The sequence below is a fragment of the Plectropomus leopardus genome, chromosome 12, assembly GCF_026936395.1.
Source record: "Plectropomus leopardus strain MGB_pleo_1.0 chromosome 12, ASM2693639v1, whole genome shotgun sequence".
NCBI lineage: Eukaryota > Metazoa > Chordata > Actinopteri > Perciformes > Serranidae > Plectropomus > Plectropomus leopardus.
The window spans coordinates 18844818-18867465 of record NC_142187.1 but is presented as its reverse complement, the minus strand read 5'-3'; the positions used below and the strand labels follow the sequence as shown (position 1 = coordinate 18867465).

At 39.6% G+C, this 22648-nt stretch overlaps 3 protein-coding genes across 3 annotated transcripts in view; 1 reads left to right on the top strand and 2 right to left on the bottom strand.

Annotated features, from left to right (window-relative positions):
• LOC148188085 (uncharacterized) overlaps nucleotides 1-4557 on the top strand; it is a 33040-nt gene extending 28483 nt beyond the window's left edge. Inside the window, exons 41-46 of the mRNA XM_088085394.1 lie at nucleotides 92-352; nucleotides 464-724; nucleotides 1448-1738; nucleotides 2399-2635; nucleotides 3105-3158; nucleotides 3384-4557. Of these exons, the coding sequence (XP_087941520.1) occupies nucleotides 92-352; nucleotides 464-724; nucleotides 1448-1738; nucleotides 2399-2635; nucleotides 3105-3158; nucleotides 3384-3661 (1382 nt within the window). The 3' untranslated portion in view covers nucleotides 3662-4557. The remainder of the gene's footprint in view (nucleotides 1-91; nucleotides 353-463; nucleotides 725-1447; nucleotides 1739-2398; nucleotides 2636-3104; nucleotides 3159-3383) is intronic.
• An 887-nt stretch (nucleotides 4558-5444) lies between these two features.
• On the bottom strand, nucleotides 5445-11502 carry prpf38b (pre-mRNA processing factor 38B). The gene is made up of 6 exons (XM_042498279.2): nucleotides 11055-11502; nucleotides 10397-10465; nucleotides 10040-10191; nucleotides 9264-9324; nucleotides 7771-8006; nucleotides 5445-6871 (listed from the first exon to the last, which is right to left on the bottom strand). The coding sequence occupies exons 1-6, from the start codon at nucleotides 11262-11264 to the stop codon at nucleotides 6190-6192; spliced, it is 1410 nt and encodes a 469-aa protein (XP_042354213.1). The 5' UTR covers nucleotides 11265-11502; the 3' UTR covers nucleotides 5445-6189.
• Nucleotides 11503-11996: 494 nt separating this feature from the next.
• Nucleotides 11997-21512, bottom strand: LOC121952010 (EEIG family member 2-like). Its single transcript, XM_042498517.2, has 11 exons — nucleotides 21253-21512; nucleotides 18986-19106; nucleotides 18678-18707; nucleotides 17980-18096; nucleotides 17450-17496; nucleotides 15703-15806; nucleotides 15215-15310; nucleotides 14903-15095; nucleotides 14580-14716; nucleotides 13178-13241; nucleotides 11997-12937 (listed from the first exon to the last, which is right to left on the bottom strand). The coding sequence occupies exons 1-11, from the start codon at nucleotides 21396-21398 to the stop codon at nucleotides 12895-12897; spliced, it is 1098 nt and encodes a 365-aa protein (XP_042354451.1). The 5' UTR covers nucleotides 21399-21512; the 3' UTR covers nucleotides 11997-12894.
• Nucleotides 21513-22648: the final 1136 nt, after the last annotated feature.

Genomic DNA, 22648 nt, shown 5'->3' with positions numbered 1-22648 from the left:
CAACTATTCATCCAATCAGATCCTGATTTGTATGCTGCTAAATCGTGATTAGTACAAGGGAGTACATCACCTATCTCTATGTTTTTCACAGAGCCCTGTCCACCCAGGAACGTGTTGGTAAATGCCACCTGTGAGGACAACAGCGCACTGGTGTCCTGGAGGCCCTCTCGTGTAGCTGAAACCTATCATGTTGTTGCTATGGGTACAGACGGACATGTGCATACTTGCAATTCCACGTCCAGTAACTGCAGCGTATCAGGGCTGCACTGTGACCAGCAGTATACAGTATATGTGACTGCCAGCCACGAGAACTGCACCAGCAAGACCAGCCAGAATGTCACACTCAACACAGGTATTTGTCTTTATATACAAAAGACACAGAGAACATGAGCGCATTTGCATGTCACCCAGTGTCACTAAACAATATTAGCTTCATCAGTTTGATCTTTTTGTTTCTGTGCAGGCCCCTGCCAGCCTGAAGGCCTCTCAGTGACTTTCCACTGTAACAATCAGTCTGCACTGCTGTCATGGACGCCCACAGATAACGCTGTGGACTACTACGGCTGTGCTCAGGCTGCAAATGGAGACATGCTTTATTGTCACAGCACAGATCCCCCCTGCAACATCCAGGGTCTTGATTGTGGAACAATTTATAATTTCTCTGTCCAGGCCTCAGATGGGATATGCAACAGCTCCTTCAGTGACCCGCTGCAGAGTGGAGCGGGTATAAGAGCTGCACCTAACACTTAATAACTTTAGTTTCCACCAAAAAGGTTCAGGATATCACCTTTGGAGCCGAAAGCAACCCCTATGGGGATGTACCTAGACCCTAGATCTGTTAAGCGTTTCCGCCGTAGACAGTACTCTTACATGTCGGCGGGGTAGTTGTCACCGTCTGCTTCGTCCAGCTTTTGCTAGACTTTTTTTTACAGGGGTGGCCCAAGTGGGGCACTGATTTATGCGGGGCTGGTATGAAGTACAACGCGTCAGCATACCTTTAATTTATTATTTTTGTTTCCACTACCCATACCTACTTTAATTACTAACATTGTAGTGTCTTACATTCCTGATTAGAGTTTAGTTTAAAAGTTAAATAGACTTACCAATCACAACAGACTGACAGTCATGGCTGTTCCAAATCAAAAAAAAACTTTTCTGTGACTTTTTGGCAGGCTAGACACTACTCTGACGTTTTACTGCCTCTCAGGATTAAGACTGAATTGCACCTATAAATGGAAATTCAGTTTGCTTGTCAAACACTTCCAACTGACTGGGCAGATAGCCAGTCATAATGGGGTGGCACCCCAGGCCACTCCTTAGACATGTTTTTAATAGAAATGCAAAAAATGCATACCGAACTGAACTGAACTGAACTTCTTGGTGGAAACGCAGCTTTTTGTGTCATTTGCACTTAAATGGACTGATACATTCTCTCTCTTTCTTTTAGCTCCCTGTCCTCCAGACGCCATTGGGGTGCAGCTGTTGCCGATGCAGAATGAGATCCAAGTCATGCGTTTTAACTGGACACAGATCACCTGTAGAGACACAGAGTACCTGCTGACGTTAACAGGAAGTCTGCTGGGAGATAGCCAGGCCCTGTTCGAGCTGTCTTCCTATTGGACAAACTCAACGTACTTTGAGATTCCTCTGCCATGCGGTTCTTCCTACTCTGCAACAGTCAGGAGCAGAAACTCTGCCGGAACCAGCGACCCATCCGTGTCTCTCAATGGAACAACAGGTAAACTGAGCACTGTGTACAGTTTATCCCCTTGAAACCTGGACTGAGATCAGTTTACATTTAAACCTTTGAAACCAGATTGGGTTGGTTTCTTTTAAAACATGGCAAAAAAGGCAACAAGCAACTTGAGAAAAAATGTCCCGCAAATTGCAAGAAATAAGGAAAAGCTGACAGATAATGAATGAAAATAAGTTTTAAAAAATTCACCAGAGAGAGAGAGAGACTTGTTAAAAGATATATTTTAAAAATATATTTAAAAAAATATCCAGGAAACTAACTATAAATATTTATTCAAAATTATTTACATCCATAGCACTTTTTTAGGTGATCTATTTCTTTATTTTATTATTCAATCAGTCTTTTTTTTTCATTCATTTTCAGCGGATTCCCTGTACCTTTTTGCCTCAATTCTTGCTAATTTTGGATAATTTCTTGTCAATTGGCTCATTTTCTTCCTCCCTCATATGATTTTTTGTTTTAATTAAAAAAAAAACAGCTGAATTGTTTTGCCTTAGTCTGACTCACTAACACATTTTTAACAAAGCTGAAATTTCTGTTATAAAAAAAAGCTTAGTGTTGTTTTATGGTTATAGGGGAAAGCATGACATCTGATATTGAGTTTTCAGATCTTTTACTTAATTCCAATTTCTCTTCTCTCAGCTCCTTGTCCACCATCAGGAGTGGAGTACTCTGGTAACAGCTCCTTCGCCACAGTTTCATGGGACGCTTCTGTGTTTGCCACCACGTACACGGTGTACGACAACAGCGTGACTCCAATAGAGCTGCTGTGCAGCACTTCAGGGCTGTCCTGTTCTTTTGCAAACATCTTCACCACTAACATGGTGGTCACATCCAGCAACGCAGCTGGAGAAAGTGAAGCGACAAGTGTCACGAATGGTAGGAACTGATCTGTGTGTGTGTGTGTGTGTGTGTGTGTGTGTGTGTGTGTAGGACTGCAACTAGCGATTGTTGTCACTGTTGATTAACTTAACAGTTATTTTCTCAAGTAATCGATTAGTCGTTTGCTCAATGGAAAGGGTGAAAATGTCTTCCAAAGCACAGGATGAAATCCTCAAATGTCTTGTTTTGTCTTGAACCCAAAGATATATTCACTTCACTGTCATAGAGGAGAACAGAAACAAGAAAATAGTCAAATTTAAGAGGCTGGAATCATTTTTTTTATTTCTAGAAAATTGATCAAACCAATTAATTGAACTTTGCATTAGTTGGCAATTAATTTCATACTTGACAACTAATCCTAACCAACTAAATATAAAGAGGATGCTATAGGGATTTGACACAGTTAAAATTGCACATTTACTGTATTTTTAAAACCCACCAATTGACCAAAGCCTCATCTCTTCAGTGGTGACACAAGGACGCAGGAGGAGAGATGTCAGTGGACAAACTTCAGAGAATGGTGAGTTTGTAGTTGTAAGAACAGTTTTTTTAAGGGTAACGTTAAAGGGTAACCATTTTTAAAATTCATACATATTATTCCTATGGTCTAAGACAGTCCAAAATTGTTAGCAAACTTTTACAAAACCAAAAAGTAGAGTGCTAAAGTCTGGCTTTTGTTCAGTTTCATTCATTTCTAAATTATTGGATCCTAATTCATAACTGTGACTTGTTTTCTCTCTAACAGGAGGCCTCTCAGCTCCTGTGCTGAGTGCCACACCAGTAATTTCAGGTTTTTTCATTGAGTGGTCCGAAATAGACAGTGCCTCCCACTACAGCCTGTATATCACGAATCAAGCAAACTCCAGTCAACAGGAGATGACGGTGTACGGCCTGAGCATGATTCATACCGACCTGTGGCCCAACTCATCCTACTGTTTCACGGTGTCAGCCAGGAACTCCACCACCAGTGGGCCAATGTCAGATCCTGTGTGTGTCCAAACAGGATCGGGGCTTACCCGTTAGGACAATTTGTGTAGACAAAGCTAGAGGTCTGCACACATATCCCGATTACAATGTGATGGCTGACTGTCAAAGTGGCAGCACTTTTGATGACTGGTAGAACATGGGAATTAGCATGGGTTTCTTCAACATTTACCTGCTGCACGATTGTTTGATAAGGCACGACAACACGGAGGATGTCTTTCTAAATAAGAGCCAAAGCAAAAAGGATTATCAAGTTCCTCTTCTCTGTATATGTAAAAAGCCTTATGTGATCTTTTGTCTGCTGTTGTTGGTTGAGGTTTTCTACTTTATATCTTGGGGTTTGTTTCTCTCACTTTTTTGTGTTTTAATCACTTTTTGTAAATGATGTATTAGTCATCTTAAAGTTAATATATCAGGAAGTGTCCAGAGTATTTACTATGATTTCTAAATGTGTATTTAATATGGAAAATATTTTCAGACTACATTCTAATAAAACTATCAAAAATATTGTTTGCTTTCATGATCAGGGTTTCTACAGCTTAGGGTAAGTGGGACTGAAGTGTTTTTAAGACTTTTTAATGCCAGTTGGAAATAAATTTAAGACTAATGTTATAGTAATCAATACTAAATGGAAAACATATACTGACATTACTTATGGATAGAGAGACTTATTTAAATTTTTTTAAATGTTTTTTGTTACAGAATATGACTCTTTAGTGATGTAAATGCAAGAGGCATTCTATAAAAAAAAAATTTAATTTTTGGATGTTACCCATTATTTTGAGCTTTTTCCCGTTTCTACATTTTTACAAATTTTTCAAAATCTTTTCAGGCTGTTCATTTATGTTTCAGTCCATTTCCATGACTTTAAGTAGTTTAACCTTTCGAAACTGAGAAAAATGACTTGATTTCTTTCAAAAACATGGGAGGCATCCCTAAGCAACAAAAAAAAAAAGAAATTACCAAAAACTTAGCAAAAATTCAGTTAAAAAAAAAATGCAAGAAAATTGCCTGAAAATTATTAGTTTTTGCAATTTGAGGAAAATTTCTTACCAAATTTCAGATTTCCTTTTCCCCATGTTTTGAAATAAATGAATCCAATTTTCTCAGGGATCAAAGGTTTAAATATTTTGAGAAGTTTCTGAAAGCTGCACAAGGAAAGTGATGCTCCAGGGTTAAGATGGACAGGCCTATGAACGCGCACTACCAAGGTTTTTGATAAGGAAACTACTAGCTCTTGCTATCTTTACTCTAAAGTTAGACATTCCTGCTGCCACCCAGCATGCGTCAATAGACCAGACCGGCACTTCACAAAACATCAACGCCACGCTTCTTTGTGAGGGGATAAAAAAAGAAGAACCCATCACACAGCACGGCACTAGATTTTAAAAACGTATTTTGCGTAATGTTCGACATGTTTTGAGTATTTTGGGAATATTATTTAAACAGCCAAAACGGTGTATATTCATTTTTTCCCCAAAACATCCCATTAATTTCAAACTACTCCCAGGCCTGGAAAACAGTTTTTCTAATGTCATAACTTTCGCAGGAATTTCATGACCATGGGAACTCTTTCAGTGCAATGTCAGAAAAAAAGATTAACAAAAATCCTTCCTCCAATGTCTTGGTATTTTTAAGACATTTAAAGGCATTATAAGACATTTTAATGTCAATCAAGGACTTATTTTTAAATTAATGCATTAAATACCTTTTAAGACTTTTTAAGGATCTCCAGGAATCCTGTGTGACATCCTTTCGTTTCTGTAGTATTATCTGTCGTTGTACGACGCTTTCCCTTTTCTTCCAAAACCAGAATGATCTGTACTGTTTGTAAAAGTGTTTTATTAGAAAACAAAATGCAACAGAGCAATAATTCAAACACAGCACAGGCAGGGCTCAGTGTGTGTGGTAAAAAATTACCCTTTGCAGACGGCCCTTGAGAGGATGAAAACATTCTCAGGCTGTCTACGCACGACCATGGAGAGAGCTGCTTTGTGCTGAGCCACTGATGATCCACATCGCTGCTGCTGAACGCAGCACACCAAGAAGCTTAAACATGAAAAACTGCCAGGCATATACGTAATATGTAATATTAGTCGAATTTTAAAATGCATGTTTTGGCTTTTGTGCTGCCTGAAAATAACTATTATTCTTTATAAATTACATAAATTATAAGATGACAATGTTGAGCCAAGCTTTCGGCACCGACTCAGCAAGTAAAGCATCTCGGACCATTCATCGTGTGTAGACAGCCTCCAGAGCTGCACGTACAAACCCACGTCTTGCTGGAGGGAGGGGACGAACGCACCATAGAAAATTAAAATGCCATTTTTTTCCACTTTTCAAATTTCAAGTGAAGACTAACAATTGTCTAATGGGGGAAGTGAAAAAGGCAGAAAAACATAAAATGGAAAGCAACATTACAATGGCCAAAGACAACAACTCCAGATGTCCAATGTGCTCACATTCCTTCTCTTTAGCACACGTGACAGAGCCGACAACTGTGTAAAAAAAAAAAAAAAGGAAAACACAGGAGTAAAAGAAGTAATATTGCTGGGAGGCGACATTTACTCAGTGCTCTGACTCCTTCTGCGTTCACTGTGTCTACTATGGTCATTACTGGACTCTCGCTGATGATGGCTCCTCTCTTTGCTACCGCTACGTTTGTGAGAACGCTGTTCTCCGTCTCTGTCCCTGTCTCTCTCTCTGCTGTGGCTGCGCTCTCTTTTCCTGCTCTTCTCCTCTCCCCCGCTTTTGTGCTTCCTCTCCCTGCTTCGACTCCGGCTCGACCTTTTGGCCTTCCTCTCATCTCGGTGCCTGTCCCTGTCGTCTTTATGCCTCCTGTCATCGGTCTCGCCTCTGCTCTTTTTATCCTTGGACCTCTCCCTCTCAGCGCCTCTATCTTTATGGTGTTCCCTGTCCTTCCTCCTGCTCCTGTCATCGCCGCCGTCTCTTTCTTTGTCTCTGCGTTCGTTCCTTCGGTCCCGGCTTCCGCTGCGACTTCTCCTACGTTCTCGTCGGTCTTGGTTCCTGTCTACACTGCGCGACCGCCGTCTCTCCCTGTCCCCTCGGTCCCCTCTGTCCCTATCTCGGTCGCGGTCCCTGCCCTCCCTCTCCTTCCTCTGGCGGTCACGCTCCCTCTCCAGCTCTCGGTCAAAACTGGGGCCGTGGCGTTCTTTCTCACGGTGGTGGCTCCTGCTCCTTGACCGTTTAGGCGACCTTCGGGGGCTCGGTGTCCGCCTGGGTGTCCTGGCAAAAAAAGTAAAATTAGCTTCAAGATATGATACCTTCTGGGGTCTGGCTGCACCAACTGGTGTTTACTGTAAGCCTGGTCCTAAACTGCTATTTTGATCTTTGTTAAGATCAGTCTTAAAAATAGAGTTTACATCAGTTACACCCACCAGACCTACGTAGATTCTTAACGGTCTTAGCGATGTATGTTCATATGCATGCCAACACAACTTTTGTTATTACCTGGCAGCATCTGGGTGACCAGGAAACATTGTTGACAATCGCTCACTGTCTAGATTATTTTTAGCTGATCATTTCTCGTTCGTGGTGGCGTTGCCATGGAGGATTGGAGAAAAAGACAAGGACACTTCTTGGACATCAAGATACTAAAAATAACAGAAATGTACAGGCGAGGCGTGTCTGTGTTTGACTGACAGCAGCTGGCAGGTAAAACTCCACAGGTTACGTGAATGAAGAGAATAAGTAAACAAACTTTGCTGCAGCTCACAGCTTTTGGACAGTGTGTTGCTGGCAGCGGTACACCAGCATCCAGCAGATAAGTTAATATACCTATGCTTTATGCGCTTCAGAAGAATCATCTGATAATCTAGCCATCCAGCTTCACGTCTGACATCAGCGGTTTGACTACATGCCTGCTCCTGACTAGACACAAGATTTACGCCTGGTTTTAGGACAGTTAAAGATGGTGCAACTGGTGCAGCTTTTAGGGCGGACTTAGAGTGCCAAGTTATGACCGACTTAGCCTAAGACCAGGGGTAAGCGCTGTTGGTGCAACCAGTTCCTCGTCATGTAAATTTATAGACTACATAACTTGCGATTACTGCAAACTGATAGGGTCAGGTAAGACTGGCAATGGAAAAAAATTATTAAACAGTTTGAATAGTTTGCTGCATTACCTGGAGCGGCGTCGGTCCCCTTGCCTCCCTGCCTCTGCCACTGCAACCTCCTCCTCCTGCGTCTCCTTCAGAGCAACCTTACGAGGCCTAGCCTTCATCTGCTGGTCAATGATCTTCTGCACAGGCACTGGGATACGGGGGAACAGAGTGGAGAACCACTCCAGTTTGGTCAAGAAGGAACGCAGCATCTCTCCGATGGTCATCACACAGCCCCCTCCTGCCTTCACGTCGAGCTCCTGGAATATAACGGTGGGAGAGAGACGTAGAAAAACTCAATGAGCACATACGGGCAGGGCTTGGGATATTTTAATCGCTTTTTCAAAATTGCCTCAAATCAAAAAGTAATTTGTGATGACCAAGTACTGAGCCTTCACCTCTGTTCATCTAGCTTAATCTCTCATATTAATCAAATGTGTCTGCTTTACTTTGATGATAATAAAGAGGAAAAGAAAATTAAAAATCTAAAAAATAACAATAATGAGCTAAACTGTCTGGCATTTCTAGAGTCTGTATTTACAGTGTGAGCTTTAATAATCACGCAGATGTTATTAGCAATGTAAACTTCACCTCCTTTCCTTCATATCATCTGTTTAAAACAACATCTTCAAAAAGTGGTTGCATCTGCTGTTATAGACCAGAAATGAAGGGAAAGGAGAATGTCATCGGAAAACATTAATACACGTCCTCTAAAAGCCACGTGGCTTCATTCTGCAGCCTCCCAAAAGCACAATGGGCTCTTTAGGGGCCGTGGGAGCATAAAAACTGCCCACAGTGTAAGCACAGACTGGAGCAGGTAAGCAAGTGCACAGCAGTTGAAGAATTATTGACTTAATATTGTAGAGAACAGCTGCTTTCCACTCACACACGCAACCCAACAGTGCTGAGATACAATATCCAATTCACCTGCTGCACAATGGGCATCTAAAGAAAAAAACAGGGGAATTAACCAGTTGGGTAGGATTTCATATGATCAATTCAAATATAATACAACAGAACATCAGATGAGGCCTGGCTGCACAGCCTGGGATCAAATTAAATCAAATAACATTTAGTTAAATATGGCAAAAACACATTAGATCTATGCAACAGTTGACATGTGCCATAGTTTGCATTTACATCTGTTTGAGTGTGTATCCAAATGACGCTATTTATCCCAAATTTAGTTTTGTGCAACAAGTCCTGATAAAAAACAAAGGGCATGCCTTAATATATAACATTGGCCAAAAGATTTACTCAGCATTATATATGGTACTTACCCTGATAAAAAAAAACAGCAGTAGAGCAGTGAGCGAATAACTTAGCTACTCAGGTTTACAGGACAAAAACTGGGGACAATTAAGCCAAATGAAGGCAAAGGTGAAAAATCAGCTATGAGCATCACAAGGCGCGGAGGGGCGGGGTGGGGGAGGGACTGGCAGTTTTTAACATATGATATGCGATTGTGTATTTAATGGAGAGAAAGAAGCATCAAATTATTACCCGAGGTGACATACCTCCTCATCATCCAGGAAGCCGTCGTACCAATCTATCAAATCAGCTGGGGGCTGAGTATATCTGAGGCAAAGCAAAACAGAGAGCACAAAATGAGCATAAAGCATCACAGAATCATGCCGCAGTCAGAATTTCAATTATGTTTTTATGGATCTGTTCCAACGATACCTCACACGCTGATTTTTCAACAGGTGATATTAATTTTGGCGATAATTTAGTGTAATGTTGTTATTGCATATTATTATAACAAGGTAGTGTTGTCAAAAACATGTTTTTATGCACTTGCTGTGAGTTGTTTTTTTCCTTTATATGTGTTTTGTTTTTGTATGTTCGAAATAAAGATTAATTCGTTAATTTATTAATAAATTCCCCAAAATCAACATGTGCCAATTAATCTTTATTTTTGACAACACTAAAATGATTTCAGTAAAACCTTTTGTGATCTGAGCGCAGAATCAGAGATTTAACTAAAACATTAAAATTAAATTTCCATTATACATATTAGAAACATTTCAGCTGCATATTAGTAAATAACAGTAGCGGTTATTTACATCTATCTGATCACATCTTAAAAGTGATATTTTCAATAAAAATAATTTTATGTATAAAGCATCTTTCTTCTGAAACATGCAGGAAAGTCAGCAAACAAAATGCTTCATATAAAACACGAAAATAACAAGCAATACGCAGCATCTTTGAAAGTATGAAAGAAAAAAAACTTAACAGAAGAATTATGTTGGCCAACTTCGGCATTCTCAAACAACAAAAAAATACCTACCTTATGTACATGAAGCCAAGTGCTCTGATGTATGGAGAGTCTGTGTGAGTGATCAGACCCATCAGCTGTTTGCGAGTCAGCTTGAGAGTGAACAGTTTGTATAGAAGACAGAAAGCAGTGGACACAATACCACCAGTCCCAACTCCACGCACCTGACAAGGACGAAGACATATCCGTGAAGCACACTATCGACAGTAAACCTACTCATAACGACACCAGTATTCCTGGGCAATAATCCAGGTACATGTGCATCACGTCAGTGTGTCATACTTGTGAATCATCAGTGTCCACACCGGTAAGGGAAATGCAGAGGGGGGAAAAGATGGGGAATATAAAAAGCACGTACTTCTCACTTACCCCTCCGCACATTCCTGTCTGGCCTGCGGTCTTTCTGCTTCCCTTTTCCCAAGGCTCTGCGTGAGTCACCTGTTGGCACACGGAGCAAAATCAAGATAGATTACACACTCAGACGTGTATATGGGACCTTATTTGAGCTGCCATTACACATCTGAAAGATCCCATCCGTCTGCTTAACGACTCACATTAGAGGATTCCTGACAAACGCTTACTTAAGACTGAAGTGGATGTTCCTCATCCAAATAAATAACGCAGCTTAATGTGTTTACATAGCGATGGACTGTTATGATAATTCTTACACTTTTGGCCTACCGTTAAACTACTACATAATTATATATTTACTAAATCTGAATAAACAAAACGTTACGTTAAACCAACGACAGTTAAGCCAAACAACGGCACCTTGTTAGCTCAATCGCTAACGTTAGCCCTTAGCTTAAGAGCATTACTAATACGAACATTACATATCTGTGCTTAATTGTGTGGTATAAGCTGACACATTGGAGAGCCACGAAGCTAAGTAAGTCATAACTAACCCAGCCTGACCGCTATTTCCCTTGTTATTTGACTACTGCAGTAACGCACAGATGGTAACGTTAGCGGTAGCTTGACGGGTGGTTATTTAACTAGCATGCGGTTTAGCATTCGCTAACGTTACCTTGAAGTAGATTTCGTCCACAACTTCATGATAGGTCTTTAGTTCATAAAGCTGAACTTTAAAATACGGCGAAGACAGCACATTTGTAAGAATCATTGGGTTGAGGTTCATAGTCTTTTCGTTGCCCCACAGGGGCAATACATTTCCATGTTTTCCTGGTGCAGGCTTGCTAACGGCCTGTGTTGGTAGCTGGTTGCCGACGTTAGCCATGTTGGCTGAATCCCACGCCGCTAAGCTTAGAGAACAGTTAGCGTATTTCCGATTACAGATCCATCAATATAAAGTAGTGAAATGTCGATCTTTTACAATTTCTTCCGTTTAGTTGTCGCTGTTCGGTGGTTAAATTGATGATAGCAACTTCCCGCCGTCGTTGTAGCTAAGATGCGGTTGCGAGGTGGAACCGGAACTGTAATGTTAGTGGTGCAGTGTGAACCGACTGCTGCAAACGTCAACACGGTGAACGATTGTTTCGAAAATAAAAGCATGTCTGCACCAAACAAGTTATTTATTTCTATGTCATGCACTCAAAAAACGCCACATTTATGACTACGCTAAACAAATATATCCAAATGTTTTCTAAAGATAATGTGCAATTATTTTATCGTGGTGTATTTAAAAGATGTTTTTATTTTGTTTTTCATATCAATGTTTTATGTTGTGCCAACCGGGAAATATTACTGTTACAATATCCATTTGTCATTTTAAGCACAAATTTCCCTTTTCCCCCAGATTTTATTTTCTTTTTGACATAAAATATAGCCCAATAAGTAAAATATAATAAATTAAAATAAAAAATATAATGGAAAATTAAAATAAAATCTTTTTTTTTTTTGCCTTAATTTTGCCACCCCCTACTCTGATAAAGTGCAGTCCCTTAATGCTACAGGGGGAAATAATCCCTTCACACCCCCACTGCAAAAAAATCCAAAACAAAGTAGCTGGGAATTTTCAGAGTGCATACTTTTTAATTTATTAAATCCTTAAATACAACATCAACATTCTACCATATTAAAAACAACATATATCTAAAAAAAAAAAAGAAACAAACAAACAAAAAAAAACATAATGACCTTTACACAGTTGATTTTCAATACATATATAGCTTACATACTTTAGATATGACGTCTTAAGTGGCAGCAAATATACATTTTACTAATTTTGGCACATTTACAAAAGCTGTGGTAAAAATAAATTCATTTCTTTTGACTTCAACACATATTCTCACTCAAAATAGACATCACAAAACATAAAAAAATGTCATTGTATTTTAAAAGCATCCTCCCTCACAACCAGGTGAACAGAGGTGTGAGGGCTACAAACACAATGGTGCTGTAACCATTGTACATTTCACAATGTCAGTTTTCTATTATTTTAAATACACAGGACTTTAAGGAACAGGCACAGTCCCATTCTCCAGACACTTATGGTACGAGTAAAATGTTGAAACAACATGTTGGATACATAGCATACTCCTTTCAATAACAGAGAACCCCCTTTACAGCTTTAAGATCATCGAGAAAGGTGAGCAAATGTGCAGAATTACAGTACTAATCCCTCATCTGACAGTTTTCATAGAGGACCAACAAAAATGTCAGTACACCAGTATTCTCAGTCACAAAATGTTCCAATAACATGGCCGTCACCTCCACTTCTTCAACACTAGGAGGCTCTCCTGCTCAACAGACATTGTAGGTCAGATCCAGAGGGATTGTGTAAGAGAAATTAAATCTCCTGGAGTGAGGCTGGAGCAAGTTGTGATGGCACCTCCACAACTCTGTCTTGTGTCCCCCGCATTGGTGTAATACAGCACCCTTTATGACAGGCACATGCTTCCCAAAGCCTAGCGCTTGATCACCACCTGCTCAAAGGCTCCAGCTGCGACCCTGAAAGAGAATGCCACAATGTGTTGCATGACAGGAAATGAGGGTCGTTATCCGATCTGGCTGTGGTGCATTATTTAGGGTGCAGAACTAGCACTGTGTTGAGAAATCGAAAGCATCGCATCATGTGGTCAACAGATTCTTTCTTAGAATCCCAGTTTAGTGTATTTGCAATGAATTTAGATTTGTAATAAACGCCTGCTGCGTGGCACCCACAATCAACAGTTACATAATCACACCCACCTCATGTGCTGGCTTCCCAAGGCTGTACTCCCACCAGGACCAACAAACAGGCTGAGCCCCTCCTCTGCAGCAACACACACAACACACAAACATTAGAGATAAGGATGCTGCTAATCAGTCCAGAGTGGTTTGAAAATGATTTACACTTGGGCTACATCCACACTAATATGTCTTTTTTTAAAAATGCATAATTACTGCAACGTTTATGCCTATGACCACACTACTGTGGCGTTTTTTGAACACGAAGACCTCTGAAAATGTTGCTCACCCGTTTCTACTTTGTAAACCGCACGGTTACGTTTAAGTCTGGGGAGGCAGATAAAAGATTTTTAAAAACAATGACTGAGACATCCATGTTTGCTTCCTGATCTTATCAGTCATAAGAGTTAAGCCAAAACATTACAGCTAGGTCTGCACAGATTTTGTGGTTTCATCATTCTTGTGTCAGCGCTCTCTTCCCATCGCCATGGCTTCCTCCTGTGACATCACAGAATAGACAAACCGCTCCCTATTTTCATTGACAAGCACATGGCCAGTGTACATCAATCATAAAGTGATATGTTTTTTAAGACTGGTTAGTGTGGATGGAGATTATTTCTGAAATGTTGCTAAAATGCTAGCTTGTTAAGACCATCCTGACCATGTGAGCTCGACATTCTGTTTCTCTCCCTGTGTCAGTCTCGATTTTCTGCAAATCTTAAAGATTTCAATCCACCACGGTCTTGTTGAGGCAATCAGGGATCTGCTCTGTAGCTGAAAATGTCTGTAGCTAATCAGGGACTGCTGAAAGTGGATGATGTAGCATGCAGGCCCCTGTTTTTTAAACAGGAATGGCGGTTTATGGCCTTAGTTTCTAGAAATTCGAAAAAATAAAACAACGTTCCATTATTGGGATATTGTAGCAAAAGGGATCAACTCTTTCAAAGTACATCCAGGTATGTAGTTGAAAAGATGTATTTTTACACTATGAAAAAATGCAACATCAGTCTCTACCTAGGTAGAGTCGCCATTTCTTAACATAATAAATGACTGACCTCATTTAAGTCTTTCGTTAAGGACATGGGCGTGTAACATGGCGGCCACAATGTGTGTTCAGCTATCAGTGAGGTTAAACTGACCTTGTAGTATTCATTAAAATGTTATGCAACCTAACCCCTGTAATCCTTTATCAAATAAATTGTAATATTAATATTCAAGCTGGTAATCAACACCCAATTTATGTTTTGCCAAAATGAACATCTAATATTTACTCAGCAACTCAACATTTGAAAAAAGTACTAAAAGACGTTGTGTTGTTGCATTGCAACACCTCTGAGTAATTTGATCCCATCAGCAGAGCGGTAGGCATCTTTCCAAGTCAGCCCTCATAAGTCCTCTTAAGTTACGGATTAGTTGTACACACCCTCTGCACTGGAGTCCAAGAAGCCATGGCTGAAATCCTGGCTCTGCAGGATTTTTTCTATTATGTCATCAGCATCCACCCTGGTGGCATCAACTCTCTTCAGCTGATTCTCCACTGAGTTCTGCTTTATGGGATGTCTGAAGGAAACAGAAACATGGTGGAATATTACACAAATGTGCTTCATAGGGGGAAAAATAATAATAAAAAAAAAAGACATAAGACAATATATTTTGTGGAAATGTTAGAGTCTGTATAAAATGTGTGTGTTTTTTTTTTTTTATTTTAAAAAAGAAGACGTAAGAAGTAAGAAATAAAAACAACACCTTGGAACTTTAGCGGGGGTAGAAGGGTGTTCAGGTCCGTGGTGACAGGCTGCAGAGACTGGGGGAGTGGTCCTGCTCTCCCCCTGCTGATCACTGGGTTCCATGATGCTGCCGATGCCCGTGGAGGCAGATCCTCCTGACGCACTCCTCCGATGGCACAGATCTGTTAAACTGGAGTGATTTGAGCTGTAACCTACAAAACAGGAGAGGAAATAAACCCAACAAAGGTTATGCTCATGATTTTTCCAATTGGTGTGGTTGTAACAGTGCTTTTGTCTGAAGTGAATAAATATGTCTGTCTGTGTTTGGTACCTGAGATTTTGGATAGCTGACTTGCGTAGCTGGGTGTTCTAGAGTGACCATACGCTACCAGCTCCTCTGGAACCGATACAGACTTTCCTGGAGTCTCTGCAATAAAAAAAATACACATACATCAACATTTTACACAAGTATTCACAGGTCTTGTTATCAACATTTTTGTACACACAGCTAAAACTTCTACTCAGAAGACATCTTAATGGTAAGTCCAACAAGATTCATTTGTTTTTTTAAAACATGCTTTTTATTAAGAGGCTTGTGAAAAGAAAATAGTAATGATGCTTTTGAAACTGTTACTTTTGACTTTTGAATAATCATGGTACCCGATAAATCATGGGTCCTTGTAAATGCTATTAGAGTTTGTCAAAACTCCTGTCTACAACAAAAGCTGTTGCTCTGCTTTTGTAAAGAGCTGAGAAACTAAAATTAAAATCTTGCTATCGTGAGGTGCAGCAAACTCTTTTACACCTGTATGTACACACCGGTTAGTGAATGGGATACGTGCAGGTCCCCTCCCTTTCTGTCTTCAAGGAGACACTCTGCTTCAGCCTGTGGGATTCCCAGAGTCATGGCAGTTGATGGGGGACTAAAGGGAACACAGGAAAGAGTGATTTTACAGAGAGGCACGGTGGTGTCTGAAGTATCAGTGTTACGTTGGAAAAGAGCTCCTTCAGCTGCTTCATCAACATCAAGTATGTTTACATAGACACTGAAGGTTTGACTCTAACCTGGTTAAAGTGAAAACAGAAACATTTTTGGAAAATGTAAGACTGCTTTCTTTGAGCCTAAACTTTACAAGTTGAGTTAGTTCAAGGCTGCGGGTAAGGAATGCATGGGGACAAATGTCTTCTCAGTTTCTCCGTCACTTTAATGTCCACTTCATCAGTAGGACAACAACAACTCAACTGAACACACAGCAAGGTGATTCATCACTACACATCGCTCATATCACTTTGCCATCTAAACCATCCTTGACCTTAAAGGGAGGGTTCACCACATTATGTAGCTCCTAATCTTAACTTAAAGGGGAGCATAAAATATAGTGTATGAATTTACCATTAATGAAATTAACTTAGTTTTCTAAATAAATCAGAAAAGCCTTATTCAGATATTTTACCATTACCATTATTTAAGAATATGCTCTGTGTTTTGCAAATGCTTTTAGATTTCTGCCAATTTTCAAATGCTCACCCAGCTTCCTTCACACATATCTGTATCTCTACTGGTAGTAGAAGACACAAGGTATTGATTATTGTAACATCAAAATCTGCATATTCCTCTGCTTCACAGGCAAAAAGTGATGAGGCCAGAACCACAGCAACACTGGGCCGGTTTTTGTTTGCAGTCATCAAACATGTATAAACACTGTGTAATGGGTAAACAGTAGGCATTTAAACAAATCAGCAAGCAAACATCAACACCAACAGTCTTTTGGTGGATAATAAGTCTATTAAAACAGATCAAAATTACTTTTTAGCAACTTTGCACCTCAGTACAGGAAACCCCACTTCCCTGCTACTGCGATGCAATTTTTAACACAGGAATGAGGGCGGTGAGGCAGACAAACAGTGTAAAAAACAACCAGCATCATCTCTCTTGTTCCGTCACACACATGAGTAACACTGTGTGGGATGAATGACTAGGCTTTCCTTGCGTTTGCACATTAGACATCCTTGGCTTGTGTATTATTATACTAAGAGGGAGTCAGAACCTGAAGGAGTACTGACTTGTACAGAAAGTTGTTTGCATATGGTGCAGGCTTTGGCTGGAGTATGTTGTTACATCACGCCCTTCGTGACAAAGTGTTATGACAAAAGAGAAAATGCATCCTATGGGCTGAGCTGATGACATATCAGCTGTTGTTCACAACAGATGTCAGGTAGATTAATGTCTGGGTGAAGTGTTATATGCTCTCAGATCAGACTCTGATAAGAGCTCAGCTACAGTATAACACTTCATAACTTAACACTCGGTGAATGTCGGTGAGACGACCGAGTGTATTTTGAGTTTGGTGACAGACAGGATGTGATGAAGACGCTTCCTCTGTGGTTGCAGACTTTTGTAAGTGGGGGACATACTTCCTTTGTAACCACAAAATATAATGTGTGTATTTCACTTCAGTTGAGTACAAGTTAATAAATATGTAACAAGTTTCAAACTAAGTTTGCATTCAGACTTTCAGATTGAGTAATAAAAATGAACAGATACAAGATGAAGATAAGCTCTTACGTTTTAAAACAAGGGTCTCCAGACATAAGTTGTGTGGTGATGACAACCTGTAACAGGAAAAAAAACAATAGAAATAGTAATGTTAAAACTGTAAATGTGAGGCAGAAAAAAAGCTACATATAACCTGTACAGTGTTGGTTCAAAGGGTTACTGTTAATCATGGTCAGGAATAACATTTTGTGAAATATAAGCCTGTTGTAGATCTGAGCCCCAGGAAAAATATTTTAAATTCATTCCCATGTTTAGGGTAGTTCATAGCTCACAGACTCAGACATGTGTGGCATCTACTGTCAGGGAATCCAACTTTTCCATCCATGACATTGTTACTTTTGCTGGTGAATTAGTGATTATCAGAGCAATGCAGTTTCGCAAGAACAGGTTTTTGGCTCATCTACACTTTGCTAAATCACGTCATATTTGTACAGACATGTAAGAGCACATGATTAGTCTGTACCAAACATTGCCTGTGTGGTAGAGACTCCCATGGTAAAGGAGGATTGTGGATCTATGTGCTAAAAACACTGCCGTACCTTCAGAATTGAGTTGTCCTGTCTGGTGTTCTTGGTGTCGTATCCCTCGAGGAGACACCGTCGTGTGGTGCTGCCAGACCCGGCAAACTCAGACAGGTTTAAGTCTGCAAAGCCCAGCTGCACAGGGAAATAAGAGATCAACAAGTTAGAAACATTTGACACTTAATGTCTATCAAAGTACCAGCTTTAACAATCTTTTCATACATAAAACATCTTCCTATGAGCTTGTTTACACCTGGTATAAGCTTGTGTCTTGGGTCATTCAGTCACCTGTGGAAAGTGCACTTGTTTTCAGATCACTGAAGCTCATGTTAATACCAGGTATGAACAAGCTCTATGATACTATGGTGTCACAGTAATGTACATTTGAAGAAATCCAGGCCAGCTCAAGTTTTTGGAAATGCACCACACGTGCCTGAGACATGAACTTCAGTCCTTAAGAATTCAGATAACCTAATTATTTAACAGACGTCAAAGTTATTGGTTAACATAGCGTAGGTTTTAATTTACAGGTTTTTCAATCAGTAACCAAAGCCGGAAACTAGAAATAAAAACATTCCTGATAAACTGACTCACCGAAAAGCCCTCTAAGGGCACTTGGAGGCCGACTGTTATCACATAAATTTTATGATAAGAATGCTCTAGCTGCTATGTTTACATCCAATGCCAGTCTACAGACTTCATAACAGGAGTATTACCTTTGCAAAAGTTTTTCCACCCTTCAATTCCTGAAATGTAAAAAACACAAAAATCAGTGAGGTTCCATTTGCCTGTTTTAGTACTATCTCGCACACTATTTTCATTAAAGCCTTTGTGACTTTTTTCAGTATGACTCTCTGCACAAAACACTTGGGATATGGTTACAGATTAACAGTTCTTCTGATCTCATGTGCATAAACATTTTCTTAGTACATTCATGCCCCAGTTAAGTATCTGGACTCTGCTGTGGAAAACTGCCATTATGCATTTTTGCAGTGTCAGCAAAATAGAAAATAAAGTCCTGTACCTTGCGCACAGACACCCGGCACACACAGGGGTCCAGTACACCTGTCCCAGCATTGGCACTCATCTTACACATGAAAGAGAATCTCTTCCTCCAGTGGACGCAGTTGGCCTGGACTGGCTCCCTGTGAGAGACGTGCATGTGGAAACACTTCTTCATACAGGAACAAAACCACAAAAGAATACTGAGATAGCAGATTTTATTCACGAATCTACCAGATCTATGCATAGTTTACCCAGTGCGTGGAGAGGCAGATGTGTCACTAACCACCAGGAATGATGAAAGATAAGTTGTGCATTTTTGTAGAAGAATGTAGCAAATCATATTTTGTAGTGTAGTATGTGAAGTGTGCTCATAATCTTCATTCAGGCTTTAAGCCATTTCCAAAACCTTACATGATGCATATTCACTCATTCTTTGCAAACTTGATAAGTACAAGTGATCAGTTGTCTAATCCCAAATGTGCACAACACTTCATTCAAATAAAAATACTACTCGCAAGATGGCGGCCCTTTAAGGCAAATTGATTTTTGCCTTAATTAATCAATTCAGCTTCACAGGGGACATGCAGAATGTACAGAGCAGACAATCACTGGCAGCAGCAATAAGGAGGTGTAGCTGTGCATTTTTGCCACTGTTATGTTATTATGACTTAATAAGATTAAGATTATCAAGTCATAATATAACTACTGTTCAAAATAATACTGTAATATAAAAAGAAACAATATACAAATAAGAAGAATTTGTTTGGAAAACAGAAGAAAGTTGTGGTTGGAGCAGGGTAAAACTAAGTATGCAGTGTTTGGAAAAAGACAGTTACCATGGCAAAGTAATGAGGGATAGCGGCTGACATGTGCGTCGCCTGTGTACTTTTTTCCAGAGTGACTCATGTAATGCTAACGTTAGAAGCAGTATAATCACAGGCCCGAGGGAATTTACCTTGTATGCTTCTTTGCAACAGAAGAAATCTAAAAGTACAAATAAAAATAAACAGAAGACTTGCTTGATAAAAATTTGCCATCATAATTAATTTTAATCACCAGATAATCATTTTGATTGTCATTATTATTTGTAGCCAACTGCTGACTGAGAAACTTGAAATGTTAACTCACACTGTACTGGTTGCTTAGCAACTGATCGATCAACTGTGTAACATTAGGGATTATTCGTTATTTATGACAGGGAAGGGGATGGTGCAAAAAGGGATAAAAAGGGTAAGGCATGTCAATTATTTTTGTCAACATTAGTCCCTCCCGAGTTGACTAATGTTTGGGGTTTTTTTTTATTTTGGCTTAAGGGAGTGGCATGCAACTTTAAATGGCTGTATTTTTGTATATATTTTACAGCCAATTGTTAAAAAAAAGCATGACTCCATGCTTTCTTCAAAATCGCCAAAATCACACCATAAATCATTGCCAGAAACTGTAAAAACATAAATTATCAGTGGATTTTCAAATTTAGATGGTCCTTGCACAGATTATGTAGGACTACGCTGCTGTCAGAAAAAAATAAAATACAATAAAATAAATCTAAAATTAAAATAGTGATAGGCCTATTTAATCAAAATCCCTTTATTCTACATGTCTTAAAATGTCACTGAAGATCAACTTTTTGCATGAACTAACCAGCATGCATGTCAAGAGTGAAAAATTGAGCCTTTTTTTTTCAAATTCAGGATTTTGACAACTTTGAACTTTTACACGTTAAACAGTGCATTTCTAAAAATCTAATAACTATTTTAAGCTGGGGGGGGGGGGTCATGCATGTCCCTAAAGTCACTCAGGGACGCTCAAGACAGAGTAGTGTAGCCTCTGGGACGGTTTAAAATAATAATAATAACAAAAAAAGTTCCACCCCAGCCACCCCCTCCTCTGATAAATACAGAACAGTCCCTTATATAGGACAACAAAAAATATATTATTTCCTCCAATTAAAAAATAACGCTAAACCTCTTGTTTTATTGAACTTTTTAGTGTCGCTGGTTATTTTAAAGTTTGGCCAAACTGCCTCACAGCAGAAAGTCTTTAACTCTTGGCTCGGTACGTTAAGTGTCAGCTGGTAGCTAGCGTAAGTTTAACGTTAGTTAACCCATCGTTAACTACTGTGTTGTAGCTAAACGTTAACTACACGTTAAACGTTAAGTGTAAAGGAATGTAGAGGGAAACCATAACAGGTGTCCAACAAACACGTAAACACGTTTCGCTTAAATTCACCTACAGCTGGGTCAAACTGAACAGTTACTATAAATAGAAAAAAAAAAGAAATCTTACCGAGACGACTCTTCGGCAAAGCCTCCATCCAGGAGTCTGACTTTACAGAATAAAACTCCGTTTACGAAGGGAACCGATGACAACTCCTCCAAGTCGAAGTCAACTTTAAACTTAAATCTCTTTTTCTTCATAAGAATGAACGACATGATTTCCTGAGCTTTGGTGACTGAAGTCCTGACACTCTCTCCCTGCTCCCTGCTGTCACCGCGGCTCGCTCAGCTGTCACTGACTGGAGCTGCTCACGATTCAAAGTTCAAATCTCCTCCTTCCCACCCACTGAAAAATATCAAACATGACGTGAGGGGAAAGTCCGCCGTCTGATTGGACACTGTAGCTGCACGAAACAAAGAGAAACACCGAGGTCACGTTGTTATGGTTGCACATTTCACGACTTCCATGCACTGGAGTGATCACAAGAGTGTAAAACAGAAGTAGAAGGGACTATTTCGTGCATTACGATGGCATGTGACAAAAAGAAGAAATGTTAAATGAACAAATGACAACTCTGAAAGAAAAAAATATATATACAGTAGGTTACTATGGTTCAACAGCAAAGGAGGTGACCATAAATGACACTGACAGTAAGCCTATTCCACAAGAGCATATGGATATCTGCTGTGGAGGAAGTACTCAGATCATTTAGCTTTTCAAAGTGAAAGAACAAACCACACTGATTTCAGAAGATTTTTGCCTTAATTAATCAATTCAGCTTCACAGGGGACGTGCAGAATGTACAGAGTAGACAATCACTGGCAGCAGCAATAAGGAGGTGTAGCTGTGCATTTTTGCCACTGTTATGTTATTATGACTTAATAAGATTAAGATTATCAAGTCATAATATAACTACTGTTCAATATAATACTGTAATATAAAAAGAAACAGTATACAAATAAAAAGAATTTCTTTGGCAAACAGAAGAAAGTTGTGGTTGGAGCAGGGTAAAACTAAGTATGCAGTGTTTGGAAAAAGACAGTTACCATGGCAAAGTAATGAGGGATAGCGGCTGACAAAGAAGAAATGCAAAATGAACAAATTACAACTCTGAAAGAAAAAATATATACAGTAGGTTACGATGGTTCAACAGCAAAGGAGACCATAAATGACACTGAAAGTAAGTCTTTTCCACAAGAGCATATGGATATCTGCTGTGGAGGAAGTACTCAGATCATTTAGCCTTTAGCGAAAATTTTCAGTTGAATTCATTTGTTCATTTAGCAGTTTAGAGGTATCATCAGTAAAAAAATGGATTATAATACCAAAACCAACAGAATGGTCCTGTTATATACATATTATAATTTTGAATAATTATTACTAAACTATTAATGGTGTTGCTCACTAGTTGCCAACATGGAGGTCCCGACCCCAAACAGGGGTCACCAAATCTTCACAGGGGGTC